Consider the following 15,111-nt stretch of genomic DNA (forward strand, 5'->3'; position numbering starts at 1 on the left):
GCAAACAGTTGCTGCTCATTACAGCTGATATGCTATAAATGGTTGTTGACACCAAGACCAGATGTCGTGGAAAATCCTGCATCATTAGGAAGCAATGGGGTGGGGAAGGAACCTGTGTGTGAGAATGTCAGTAGAATCTATTTAAAAACCAATCTAAACAGTGATGCATTATAAGAATCTAGGGGTAATCTCAATGTGTAAATATTAACATAATAGATTGCACTTAATTTAGAAATGCAGACGTTTCTCAAGTCATGAGCATTCATTACAGATATTAAGTGTACTGCACATTTGAAATGGCCAGCTGCACTGGAGTGTAATAGCTGATCACTAATGCATATAATGTCCCTTACAAAGGACAAACCCCTGTGATAAAATCCAATGGGGTTTTATAACTTTATACATACTGTTATAAGATTTTAAAATATATATATTTGTAATGTTCATTTGTGAGATGAAGAACTGGTTAATTAGCTTCAAAGGTCTGAATAGCCCAAATCCACATAGTTAGTAAGAATCAGGCCCAAGACATAAACCCATGTCTCCCTCTTCTATCTAGATCATAGTGCTGTACCCCCATGTTCAAACACGGTTGTGCTGGAAGACTGGAGTTTCTGATCTCACCTCTCTGATTTGTTTTAGAAGGTCAGAATAGTAGAATATTAGCAATTAATAGTGTAATGGTGACCCTTTCTATAAGGAAGTAGCCACTAATTTGGTGAGAGATTCTACTATTTCAGCTTTTGTGGAATATAATCACAAATTATCTTACTTTCTGTAGACATTCATAATCTAAATTTATCTACTTGCCAATGAACTTTTGTAGTGCAATATGTTCTTAAGTTGGAAGCTATCTGAATGGTAGCAATTAAAATCAGGATAAATGTGTACTGCCCTGGTTTAAATGCTGCTTTAGAAAATCTTGGTGATTAAATCTCCTGTATCCTTGCAGAACATGATAAAAAGATTATTCAAACAAACATATTCCAAAGAGTTGACTATAAATCAAAAGTATGTGATGTTTTTAATGTTTCTTTGATGCTGGCCATTAGAAGCAATCTTGTGATAAAATATTTTATAAAGCAAGTAATCCTTTAATAAAGGCAGTAATCATCCTCATTTTTCAGTTTGTATTCCATAATTCTATATTTTAGGTTTGCCTAAAAGATATGCTTAAACATGAAGTCATTTCAGTGCTATTAATATTTTAATCTATACAGTAACCTTGAAATAGCCGTGCCTTTTCCTGTGCATAACTACAGCTGAACAGTCTTCTTGGGTATAAGGTGAAACACTGATCCAGATGGATTTATTATTTCCTGGATAAGTCACAGAGATCGTCTCTAGGTATGAGTGTTTGCCTCAGTCAGAGACTGTGCATCAGAAAACTCCAAGGCGTTCCCTTTCTTCTGAATTGGCAGATACTTGGTGTACAAGGGCATAATGCACCCAGCACTGCCCAGAACTGTTTGATTTATTAAGAAGAATAAAGGCACATTGAATTGTTTATAAGTTTATTCATTGATGACACTGGCATTTGGTCAACAAACTTAAATACCACTTGAAAAGACCTAAAATGATTGCTATTTCTAAAGCAATTGGAACTCTTTCCCTAAATGAGTCTGTGCTTGACAAACTAAGACAGATGGGTATTAGCAGAGATCTCTGACGTCTCAATGCTTTTGAATATGAAGGTCACAGAGAAATAAACTATTACCGATTGTTTGTGTTTTCTTCCAAGGTATTTATTCCATAAATTAATAGCTGGCAATCACTTCTTGATTAAATGAAAAGGTATATAAATGAAGTGACCATAAGTTTTAGTTGTGAAAATAAAATGTTAAATATTAATCATATAGCCTGGTTAGATACTATAGTATAGTAATAGATACACAAGAATTCCAAGTAATTTTGATTGTTAGATTTTACTGAAAGTTATTTTAGTGTGGGGATCTTTCATATTCATAAGACATATTCATCCCAACATCCAAATTAAGTTTTCATGTTTTTAGCATTTAGTTTAAACCCTGTCAGCCCTAAAACATTATAAAGTTTTCCTTAAAATTACCATTTGTCATAACAGTGGTGAATCTGATGGCAGTGAGCAGCAATAGCCCGAAGAAGTCTGGTACTCGATTAAAACTTACTTGCCTACACTTCAGTTCTTGTAGACTTAAGCTAATTTCTTCTGAGCTCTGGTTATGAGTCTTTGCTAATTTGCATGGCTGGCTTAATTAATAAATTAAATATTGGTTTAGGCTGTGTTTACACAAGGTCAAAACAACAACAGAATTGACTAATTCAGTAAGGAAAAAAAGTAGCAAATTTCATGAAAAAAAATTGAAATCAGTTGTTTGTTAACATACAAACAAAACCAATTTGATTAACAGAATGTTTAAATGTTTCAGACAGTTGTTTTGGCATTTGGAGAGTCCATTGTTTCCCAACTTTTTTCAGTCTGAGACACCTCTAAATTTGCTGAGTTTTAGCCCAAGGTTAGAAGATATTGAACCACTCTCCCAAATACACATACCAATCCAGAAAGACATTCATCCGGATACCTAAGGATCCAAGGATGATAGACTTATATTATGCATTAATTGGCCTCCTTTTCCTGACCAACTTTTCCCTTCATTTCTTAAAACCCACAAAGGCTGTCCAGGGAAAGTCAAGAATTTGTCATGGTGCTTATTTTCAAAGTACCAATGTGTCTCGATGACCCGGTTGGGAAACAGTGGTGTAGACACAGCCTTATTCCAGGATTGAGTTAGCAGTCCTTGAGTGTCCTTGAGTAATGATAAATACCTGAGAAAATTAAAATGTGTCTCTCTTATAGTATTCTGACATGTGAAAATAAATATATAACTAATATTTTGAAGACATATACATTATGTTTTTAAAAACTAGCTTATGGGAAAAAAAAGCCAACTATAACATTTGGCACATAAGAGTAGACGCTTTCTGCCTTTAAGAATAAACAGATTCTTAAAGACAGCAATTTTAATACATAATCAGAATAAGACTCCAAAATTTGTACAGAAATTGTTTGGAAACAGTGAGGAATGAAAATCACTACATTTGGGTCCAAACTCTTGAAGTCAACTAGGATTTAATTTGCACAGTTTCATTTGCCAAATGTCTGTAGATTGGTCCAACTCTTGTTATCATTTTGCCAAGTTCCCTTCTGCTGAAAAATGCCTGTGCTCTGTTAGGCTTCTAAGCCAATGTCCGTGGCCAAGCCTGGACTTCAAGCAGCACTTGGAAGCATGTGAGCAGGTCAAGACAGGTGCTCCCATTCATTTGCACTCTCCCCAAGTGTATCCTCTCTTCAGCCCAGTATCTCTCCAGGACATATATGCATCTGTCTGAAGCCTGCACACATGATCGTTTGTAATCATTTTCTAACCATATTTTCCCTGGGATTTAGGAATGACAGTCTCTGGAAGAGAGGACAGTGCATGACTTTTTTTTTTCCTCCTAATCTTACAAAATGTTAGTTTTGAAGAGTCACTTAAAATAGATTCTCACATCAGTCTCTCTTTTCTTTCTAAATAAAGCCTGAGAATTTGCTTTTAGCTAGCAAATCCAAGGGAGCAGCTGTGAAACTCGCCGACTTTGGCTTAGCCATAGAAGTCCAAGGAGACCAGCAGGCGTGGTTTGGTGAGTAGGGCTTCTCCCCCCGCGTGCCGTTTTCACTCTCGGGCTGCAGTCCCATCCCACTTACTAGCCGCGACAAAGCGGAAATGTTCATTCTGACAACTTGGCTAGTCTTAAGATAGTGGACTTTTATAAGTACCTAATTTTAGTGACATTAAAAAAGTATAAGTCTAAAAATAAGGGAAAATATAATAGAAGCCAGTAACCCAGACTTTTTTTCTTAAAGAATTGATGAAAAATGGGTGCTGTATTAATTAATAGGTGGATTGCAGTATTCAAAGAGTACTTTATTTGAGAGAAAATTGATTGTCCAAATACAGCCTCACTTGATGCTGAAATCTCCTATGTAACTAGGTACATATTTGCACAATATTTTGCATCTTTTGTGATTAGAAATATTTTTAAAATATTATAAAGTATATATAGAGAAATTTACATAATACGTGGTGTTATGTATCTATATATGTGTGTGTGAGTTTCATCAAAGTGCCCGTTTCTGCTCTACAATTTTGAAATTTCTATATGATGAAATTTCTGTTTCCTTGCAAGTAAGGACAAGATTAAACAAATTTATATTATATATAGTATTAAATATTTCTGGATTATATTATTTCAAGTTTATGAATTGTTTTGATAAATAAATTATTTTACCCACTGAATTTCTTATGCTTCTCTTTCTGCCATTTCCGAGTATTAATCTGTTTTTTCACGTGGTGTCCTAAAATATAACCTCTCCACAAGCTTCAACCTTACTTCTGTTCTCGCTTCCAATGTATTGAGATTAGAACTGGAATATAGTTGATGTGCATAGAAGGCAATGGCACCCCACTCCAGTGTTCTTGCCTGGAGAATCCCAGGGATGGGGGAACCTGGTGGGCTGCCGTCTATGGGGTCGCACAGAGTCGGACATGACTGAAGCGACTTAGCAGCAGCATAGTTGATGTGGCTTAGAGAGTAAAGTGTCTGCCTGCAATGTGGGAGACCCAGGTTCGATCCCTGGGTTGGAAAGATCCCCTGGAGCAGGATATGACAACCCACTTCAGTACTCTTGCCTGGAAAATCCCATGGACAGAGAAGCCTTGTAGGCTACAGTCCATGGGGTCGCAAAGAGTCAGACATGAATGAGCGACTTCACTTTCACTTTCATAGTTGATTTAAAATGTTGTGTTAGTTTCAGATGTACAGCAAAGTGAACCAACTATACATATATGTATATCCACTCTTTTTTTAGATTCTTTTCCCCTATAGGCCATTACAGAATATTGAGTAGAGTTCCTTGTGCTATACTGTAGGTCCTTATTAGTTATCTGTTTTATAAATAGCAGTGTGTATGTGCATGCATGCTAAGTCACCTCAGTCGTGTCTGACTCTTTGTGACCCTATGGACTTTAGCCTGCCAGGCTCCTCTTGTGATCCCTCCTCCAGGGGATCTTTCTGATCCAAGGGTCAAACCCCTGTCTCTATGTCTCCTGCATTTGCAGGCAGATTCTTTACCACTCGCAGTACGGTAGTGTGTATATGTTACACTGCTGCTGCTGCTGCTGAGTCGCTTCAGTCGTGTCCGACTCTGTGCGACCCCATAGATGGCAGCCCACCAGGCTCCCCCATCCCTGGGATTCTCCAGGCAAGAACACTGGACTGGGTTGCCATTTCCTTCTCCAGTGCATGAAAGTGAAAAGTGAAAGTGAAGTCGCTCAGTCATGTCCGACTCTTCGCGACCCCATGGACTGCAGCCCACCAGGCTCCTCTGTCCATGGGACTCTCCAGGCAAGAGTACTGGAGTGGGGTGCCATTGCCTTCTCCAATATGTTACACTACTTTACCCCAAATTTATGTTTGTTTTCTGCATCTGTGACTCTACTTCTCTTTTGTAAAAAGTTCATTTGTACCTTTTAAACTACACATGGAAGCTATATCATATATTTGTCTTTGTCTGACTTAAGTTCACTCAAGATGACAGTCTCTAGGTCCATCCACATTGTGGCCAGTGGCAAAATGCCCTTCAATTTGAATTGCTTATCCTCTAAACAATAACAACAAATAGAAAGAGAGCTCAAGAAATGCTTACTTCTTTTGTTTTCTATACAAGTAGTTTTCTGTATCCCTAAACATACACATGTGCTGAAAAGCACCCAGATCTCCCAGGATTCACCGTCTCTCTCTCATCTGCCCCAGCCACTTAACGGGAGTGGCTGGTGGGGCAGCCTTATCCACCTCCTCTGAAGGCAGCCTAATTCAGGACCTCATCTTGTGCTGCTGGTCCTGCTTCAGAGGTGCCTGACCATTATCCTTGTCTCTGATACCTCTGTTGAATACTGCCTTTTACGTTAAGGTTGTCCTCACTTACCAGGTGAACTTAATACCTCCCAATTTGTCCTTTGTTGTGTCATATTTTGTCATATAACTGGACAAAGCTATTCCACTAACTGCAAACTGAAAACAGGTAGGACCTAGAATTAGTGCTGTAAATCTGAGATTCAGAGACATCATTTTATCCTAGGAAAGAGTATAATTTACCCTGATAAAGAACATACAGTTATAGGAGTTGGGGTCCAATAGGAAGTACTGGGGCTATCACAAAGATGGGCGGAGATATAGAAATGAATTAGAAGGTCCTGCCCTTCAAAACACTCCTATTTGCCTATCAATAAGTATTTAGCAGGCAGCGTGGGAGCACCTTTAACAGAAGCAGGTGTAAGGTGCTCTGGAGCACAAGAGAAGAATTGTGGAAATTTCAGTGACTGGGACAAGGCTTCCCCCTTTCTGGTGGCTGAATGGGAGTTTTGTTCACTGGCATGCAAGGAGATAAAGGCATTCCAGACAGAGGGATCAGCACATTCAAAATTTCAGAGGCATGAAACAATTTTTTCTATTTCAGGAATAGCAATAGGTTGATTACAGCTAAAGTAGAAGGTATACTAAGATGGGGAGCTGATGAAGTAGGAAAGGATTTTATGTTCTTGTGAAGGATTTAGCATTTATCTTAGAGGTTTCAGGAATCTGGTGAAAAATTTTGAGCAGAGGAGGACATAAGTGGGTTTCTGTTAAGTAAAGATTTGGTAGGAGGGTGACTTTAAGGATAGCCTTCAGGCAAGGGGCCAGTTAAGATAAGGCGGGCGTTCAAAGTACGCCTGAGGACAGCTTGAGCTAAGAAGTGCCCAGGAGCAAGCAAGCGCCAGGTGACAAGCAGAAAGGACAAGAACCCTGAATTTTAAGGGAATCTGTGTAGAGGAAGTCAGAATCCTGCAAGTTGGGTTCCAAGACAGAACTCTAGTCCTTTCTAGAACAAAGCAGGACCCCACTTTACAAGATACCAAAAAAGGGACTTGGGCGCAGGGATGTGATTGCCAGAACTATGTACAAGATGATAATTGGATATCAGGAATAAGCCAGAAGCCTTATTACAGAGCCAAGGATCAAATTTAACACTGACAACTTGGATGATGCTTATAAAAGTATTGAAGTTGAGCTCCTGAAATCTCACTTGTTTGGGTGAGATTTCATCTCTTCTGCTAGATCACAAGCTGTTTGAGGGACTGTGTGCAGTACAAAGTTTCTGCTTTTTGAATTAAAATACTGCAGCTGATATCCTGGCTCTGATTCTTAACAACTACATAACACTAGGCAAGTCGCTTTAACTCTGTAAGCTCAGTGTCCTTTTTGCAGATGGAAATAATAAACACTCTTTCATGAGGCTGTTATGAGACGAGACCATTAAAGTAGACTATTGGAATATGCCTGGGTTCTCAAAGCTATTCAGTAAGTTTTCAGAACTGTCTTGGAATGAAACAGGTCACAGAACCAGCCTACACAGTAAAAGTTGTTGAGTGAATGACTAAATATCAGGCTAGTGAAAGCAATAGCATCCATATAAAAGTACACAAATTTTCAAATTGTGATAATTCATTTCTCAAGGCAAGCTGGTCTCAGAGAAACAAGGACAGATGGGAAGTAAAATTCCCATTTTTTCTTTGGTGTGGTGATAGTCAGTTAAGTTCCTACTAAGATACCTATTAGGGTAATGACTTTTAAAGGATGCATTTTAAGGTCTAAGAAAATCCATCATTTTATAAGTATAAACAAACATAGTTTCTAAGCTTAGGAGAATACTTTTTTTAGCTTTCTTTTAACGTTTTGTTTTTTTTTTTTTTTTAATGGGTTGCAAAGAGTCAGCCATAACAAGCAACTGAGCACATTCAACTCAAATTTCAGTGACTCCTCCTGGATAACTAAGTGAAGGGCATGTGATGTCCTGCCTTTCTTTTGGGAATATTGCCTGATAGGTTTTAGGAGGAAAGGCATGTTTTAGTATGAATGATTTGTTTTGATATTTATTCAGTTTTCTGCCATAGTCTCATGTATTTGGTTAATTTTACATTTTAAAAGATGTAAAGGTTTTGAGTGGGGAAACATTTATTTTAATAAGAAAAAAGCAGAACTCTTTTTTTCATTATGTGTAATGCCAGAGTTTCGAGCTTTTACAGAGTTTTATTTTAATAAATTTGAGGTCTACTCCATATAAGAAAAATTAAACTATTCAAGCCGCTCTAGAAGCTCTCTATTGTGTTCAGTTATTTTTTTCCCTTATTTTCCAGTTCAGATATTTGTTTTTCCCGTGTTACTTCTTCGGTCTTTTTTGTACAGAGCCAAAAAGGCCAGAAGTAGTAGCACCCTGTAGCACTTGTGTGAGGTAGACTAGGAGATTTACCAAAGAGAATAAGCTGTTTCTCCTGTGGGATTGGATATGCTGTTTGCAATCCATTTCTTTCTTTCTTTTTTTTTGCTATTAGGAAAAAAAGGATAACTGCCATGATCTATTTCTTATGGAAGAATTATTTTGCTTGGTTGCTATTATGTTGTTATGTCTGTTGTTTAAATATTAAGGGTTTTTTAACGGCAGTATGTTGCAGTGGATTCTGTATGTAAGTAATTCTGTTTTCTCTTTGATCCTTTCTGGTATTCGTATTGGTTTTTCAGAATGAGAAACATACCCTGTCTCTAAAGAAGGCAAGCTCCCATTAAATTCCCGTTGATAGTATATATCATAATAAACTAGAGTTTTAGGAGTTTAATCTCATGCTAAAACAAACCTAGTTTGTCTTCCCCTCAGTATTTCTGTATTCATGAGAACACGTTGTAAAGTGCACTGTTTTAACATTTGTGCATTGTAGATGTAGGCTTCGCTATTCTTAGGGGTAAGGACCCCTAACTGCTCAAGTGATGGTTGTGCTCAATAGGAGCAAGTGTCTCTTAGCATTTTAGTCTCCAGAAGAGGTTTATAATAATTTACACTTAGGATTATCACTTCATTTCTTGCATAGTGGTTTCTTCTTTATCTTTTCTACCTCGATGAAGTGTTAATATTTCCTACTCCAGGCATGTATTCTACCAAGTTATTTAAGACATACATTAAAGGTTACCAATTCTAGATGGGAGGTTATAGATTGCATATAAAGGGTAGTCACACTTCAGAGAAAGAGAGGACCACTGAGAACTGTAGCAGATGGAAGTAATTTAGAGTCACCCTATGTTAGAGAAAAAGTACTCCCTCCCACACATACACCAAAAAAATCAAGGGTTCAAGAAACAGAAAAAGCATCGTTAAGGGTGAAAATGGAAAGTTTATTTTCAAGAAATCTGAAAGAGATTTTTTAGGTTAAGTGCTCAGAAGTAGGAAGATATTATGTTGAGTGAATGAAGGGGAAGTAGTGGGTAGGACCAGATGATAAAGTATCTTAAAATGCCAGGTGGGACCTGTCTTTAATCTGGTCTTTGGAGTCTGTTTCCCACTGGATTCCCTTTGTGTCTCAACATTTGGAGGAGTTGGAAAGGAATGGTCGGAATGAGAGAGCAGATACGGCAGTGAGAAGCCCCAGAAAGCTCTTGGAAACTAGTGTGCCTGTCTCTACCTTAGAGTAGCAAACTTCCACGTCACTCCTTCAGCTAATCCTTGAACGTCAGTCAGGGGACCCACCGCTGCTGCTCAATAGTTCTTTCCAGCTCACAACTACCGAACAAACATTTCTATCAAAGTTTGAGGTAGAGGTGAATCCACTGTGGTCCATTTAAAGCTTAAACTACAACAATACAGGTCTTTTCTTGAAGTTCCTTCTCACTGTCCTCCTCATCCTCCTCTAAAGCAAACAGAGGAGAGGACAGGCAATGAAAAAGGGGGTAAAAGTGAAATCCAAAATCCTTTGCCTCAGAATGTAATTTTGTTGTAACCGTGTCGTTACATATATGCTTGTTTCTAAGTACAGATTTGTTTTGGAGGCGGGGAAAAGCTCCTTTCTTGCATGCTTTGCGTCCCAGTAGATACACAATGTGCTTCATCACTGGTTTGTAGTCAGAGAAATTCCTGATTATATATCCTTTTAAAGAACACTTTCCAATTTCCGTATGCCTTTAAAGAAAATTTCCAAATAGCAATAGCTATTTTTGGTAATTTTTAAAGTAAATATTTTTTATTTGAAAACCATTATTTTCATAAATAAGTATTTTACTCTAGATGCTAGCTATTAATTATCATTTAAGTATACCTTCTTGGAAGTACTGATTTATCTAATAGGAAACTTTCTTTAGCCATCTAGTTTCGCATACCTCATCTCTTAAAAGTCTAGCTGATACTTGTTCAGTACTGACTCATCTAAATATTCCTGAGTCTTCTCTTCAGTTGCCACTTATAAGTACACAGTGATTGCTTATTAGTACAGAGTGAGCTCTTTGATATATTATGAGCCCATTTCTTTTCCTAGTGAGTTCTTCAGTTACTTTCAGCCCCAACCCCCTCTCATGGACTACCTCACTATCAAAAATATTTACTGAAAATTTGCTTTAAATTTATCCCCAGGATCTATGTTTTGGATCCTTGTACTTTGTAGATAAGTGTTAGTCACTCAGTCATATCGACTCTTTGCAACCACATGGGCTGTAGCCTACCAGGCTCCTCTGTCCGTGGGATTCTCCAGCAAGAATACTGGAGTGAGTAGCCATTCCCTTCTCCAGGGGCTCTTCCTGATCCAGGGATCGGAAACCAGACTCCTGCATTGCAGGCAGATTCTTTACCATCTGAGCCACCAGGCAAGCCCCACTTTATAGATAAATATGCCTCATAATAATGCTTCCCTGGTGGCTTAGCGGTAAAGAATCCACCTGCAATGCGAGAGACACAGGTTCGATCCCTGGATCAGGAAGATTGCCTAGACAAGGAAATGGCAACACACACCAGTATTCTTGCTTGGGAAATCCCATGGACAGAAGAACCTGGCGGGCTACAGTCTGTGGGGTCGCAAAGAATCAGACATGACTTAGCAACTCAACAACAGCAACCTCTCATAATATATTATGTAGGCATCATGATAAGTATCATCTTCTGCAGTTTTCTCCTAATTTCTTCCCAGGTATAGGGTAGCATGTTCTGACCCTTTCACAGGTTTTGTTTTAACTTCCACATGAACAGGAATCAGAACTGCTGACCAAGTAGTCTGAAGTATATACACTGACTGTGCCGCTCCATAGAAAGGTTTTTCTATCTGGGGGAAAAAAAAAGATGTGTTTCTTCTAATTAGCTACAATGCAGGACAGATTGATGTTAAGACTGCTACAGAGAGAAACTCGTCCACGTTATTTTATTTCCCTAAGAGTCTTGTCTTATCTTGACAAACAGATCAACAGATACAGAAGCTCAAAGAAGTTTTTCTTCCTTCGCCATTTCATATTGGTTTTGCCAAGTTGGTTTTCATTCATTAACATCTGTTTTCCCTAGGTTTTGCTGGTACACCTGGATATCTTTCTCCAGAAGTTTTACGTAAAGATCCTTATGGAAAGCCAGTGGATATGTGGGCATGCGGTAAGGAATCATCCTCATGCAAAGTTTGCAGCACGCCACTATTGTTACAATGAAAATAGTATCTGTCAAATCTGAGGTTGATGTTCTCTAGCAATCAACTTAAGAGTTACGTTCTCAGACTTTAGCCTACAACAGTCGCCTGGAGAGCCCGTTAAAGCAGATTGCTGTTTCTGATTCAGTAGGTCTGGGACGAGAGTGTTCACGTGTTTAACAAGTTCCCAGGTGATGCTGAAGCCTGAGGCCCAGGAGGCACTTTGAGATAGGGCCATAATGTGTCCCCCACAGAGGGCGTGGGGTTTATGCTCCTTTCCTCTCAACTCCTCCAGGGAGCCCTGACCACGGCTGTCCTGTCTGCAACACAAGATGCTCAGCAGGGATTAGGAGAAAATGAGTGAATCTTGGAAAGGAATGAAATTGCCCTGTGGGGACTGGGCTCTGTTTTAGGCCTGGCCTTTAGCAACAAGCTCTAATCAAAACGTAGCCTGTGTAGGCTCAAAGAATGGGGAGAGTTTCCACCACAGCTTTTATAGCAGAATTTCTGTGTCAGCATATACTTCAAATAGGTGGGAGACTGAAATGAAAGGGGTACTTCGGGGTATTCTGAAATATTTTCTGCTGGAGTTACTGGACAGGAGCTAACCCTCTAGGCTTCCGACACTGTGTCATTAGCACAACCAACAACTTGGTGTGTGATCTCCAGCTGGGTGTATCTTGGCTTCTAGAGTTACTTCCACGCCTAAGAAGGCAGATGTGAGAAGAGCACAGCTTTTAGAGTCACAATGCCGGAGTTCAAGTCTGCTTTGCACTGGCTAACCCCATCTCCTTAGCATCACTGAGTTGGCTTCTTTACCTGTACAATAGAAGTATTTGACCTTCATAGATCTGTATGAGGGTCAAATAGGGTTTTTAGAGTTTATAAAGCAATTTGAAATGCAAACGGCTATTATTATTCTAAAAAGTTGGAATTGTCACTTAAAGGGTAGTGTCTTAGGTGAGCTCCAAGCTCTGTCTTCGTCCCTGAGACTGTTTCCTAAGCAGGAACTCTAAAATCCTTTTGGTGAAAGCATAGGCACAAAATGCTGTTGTTCAAGTCTACATGTTAATGGCAGATAACTCAAAATATTTTGTTTGTAAGAAATCAGCCTCCATCACAGATCTGTTAAGAGACTGACAGATGCGGATGGGTTTTATTGGGGCGGTGGGGGGCAGCTAGAGGGGTACCCAGCACTGAAGAGAGGATGTGGTACAGACAGGTCCAGACCAGAGTGAGTCTCGGTATCTCAGCTTCTGCTTTTAAAATGGTGATGATAATGGTACTTGCCTCCTAGAACTACCAAGAGGAATTTTTACACACACACATCTCATGAATGACTCTAGAAACTCAGAGCCACAGGGCATCTTTCAGATTTCAGCTCGTTTTCCCATGAATAGGCTTATCTTCCATTTTGCTCAGTTCTCTCCTTAGCTTTTCTTTTTACATGCTTTTTTAATTTTTTATAAACAGCCAAATCCCTTTGTGACAAACCTGCCCTATTTAGGGCCACCAACCCTTATTTTCTGTAGAAAGTTTGGCATCCTTTAGTTGCATGCTGAAAAATGTCCTTAGGATCACATAGTTAACTGCAGAAGTGTCTTAGATATTATAGTGTTACATATTTGGGGGAAATTACCCAAACACACACACACACACACTGCCCACTACCTGGAACATAATAAGAGATTTTTATGCCTTTTGTTACATTTCTGGGTCTCTGCTCTTTGGAATAGTTTTATCATTTTATTATATGTCCTGAAGGTTACATTAAATTCACTTTACTTACAAGATGATACACCTTTTCTCATTCCTATTGTAATAGCTGCCAAAGTAATGTATACTTTATTTACTGCTTTTAGGTAATGGCAGATCTTGAGAGAATCTATTTTTCAACCATCCCTCAACACTAGCTCTTAATAACTACTTCTTTGCAAAGGCAGACATTGGATAGTATGGTAAAAAATGAGATAACCCAGAAAAGAAAGGAAATATGGCAAGTAATCTTTGTGAATCAAACTCTGTAAGTACTCAACCATGGTTGCCTTTGGGCAATTGACCCAGAACAGAGTGAAGTACGGCTTTGGTATAATGGCTTAAAGAAATCTGTGCAGTTTTTTCATTAGAAACCTACAATAATCCATACACAGAAAATTTTAAATACTTATCACCACTACTTTAATGATCTCACACAGAATATAGCCTGACTTACATCTGGGCTTTGAAAGCTACTAGTCCATTACTGGAAAGTAAATGATAGACATTAATGAAGCAAGAATATAGTCCTGTGTTCTGCCGTTAACAACAGTAAGTTGATTTAGATAGTTTTCTTGCTTATATAACTATTTTCATAATTCCATAGTGGGGTGAGCAAATGTTGTTTATAGATGTCACTGAATGACTGGTTTTTAACTGAACTTCCTTCTACATCTTTGTTTTAAAAAATAATAAATGTAAGTCTGAAAATATAGTGGACACACAGCTTGTCTTGTTACTTCTCTACCTGCATTAGATATCAGAACAGTTATGAGTAATAATAAACTAGTGGCTGTCACAGAATATATTGTAACTTGTAACAAACCTTTGAAATCTTAGGAGGATGTGTTCCTTGTTTCCTTTCATGGCCAGATTAGTTCCAGCAGTTGTGTGATTTCTGAGCCTTAGCATTTCATATTTCAGCCGGAATAAGTCAGCATCAAGCATTTTCTTAGAAAGTATTTGCCTTTGGAAATCTCAAGCCTGCTGGACCATGTGTTCCTTTCGCCAGTTCTGTGGCTCTTACATTGGACCATCCAGCTGTGCCTCACATTTAGAAGGCTCTCTGCCTTCATCCCTTACAACCCATGTCTTCATTAGTGTTCAACCCTTGGAGCTTTCTTCCCATAATCTCTACCAACATGCTCTTATTCTGAACTGACATACTTTCAGATACTTCTCTAGATATAGTATTTATTTATTTCCCTGACTTGATATTTTTCAAACTGTGGATCACAGACCACGTGCTTCAAGGTGACCTACCTGAGCGCTTATGAAAAATACAATTTTCTGGGGCCCACCCATGAAACCACTGAATAAGATTCTCTGTGATGAAGTTCAGGAATTTGCATTTCCACAAACTTTCTGATGCACACCACCATTGAGCTGCATAACACAGCTGGCTGCGAATTCCTTTGGGGCAGCAGATTTAGGATTCTTAGACGGTAGAGCACAAATTGCAAACAGGTGATCTACAGCTGTATTGACCAGACACTTGGACCATTTATGGGGGTGGGGATTGGCATTTATCTTTAAATTTATATAATAAATTATATAATTATCAGGAGATTTCTTTGGAAATTATCAGTTTCTGGCTTCCCTAAAGTAATTTAAAGAACAAATAGCAAGATGCTTGTGTTCTTACATGGCTGCTGTACTGCCAGACAGATGGACACAGGCTCTCCCTGGCACCCTCCCTCCCTCCTGCCCGGCAGGCACGGGCATTCACCTTAGCCTGATGCCAGAGAGCCTGTCAGTTTGCCACCCCTACCACATGATAGAAATAGTTTTCATCATCTGAAAAATAATTTGCTAATTT

At 38.8% G+C, this 15,111-nt stretch overlaps 1 protein-coding gene across 20 annotated transcripts in view; it reads left to right on the forward strand.

Moving 5' to 3' along the window:
- Positions 1 to 15,111, forward strand: part of CAMK2D (calcium/calmodulin dependent protein kinase II delta) — a 308,540-nt gene that overhangs the window by 237,704 nt on the left and 55,725 nt on the right. For all 20 annotated transcript variants that reach the window (XM_027543760.1, XM_027543762.1, XM_027543753.1 and 17 more), the window contains exons 7-8: positions 3,558 to 3,660; positions 11,423 to 11,506. In XM_027543760.1, coding sequence (XP_027399561.1) covers positions 3,558 to 3,660; positions 11,423 to 11,506 — 187 coding nt within the window. The remainder of the gene's footprint in view (positions 1 to 3,557; positions 3,661 to 11,422; positions 11,507 to 15,111) is intronic.

Source organism: Bos indicus x Bos taurus, chromosome 6 (assembly GCF_003369695.1).
Source record: "Bos indicus x Bos taurus breed Angus x Brahman F1 hybrid chromosome 6, Bos_hybrid_MaternalHap_v2.0, whole genome shotgun sequence".
Taxonomy (NCBI): Eukaryota; Metazoa; Chordata; class Mammalia; order Artiodactyla; family Bovidae; genus Bos; species Bos indicus x Bos taurus.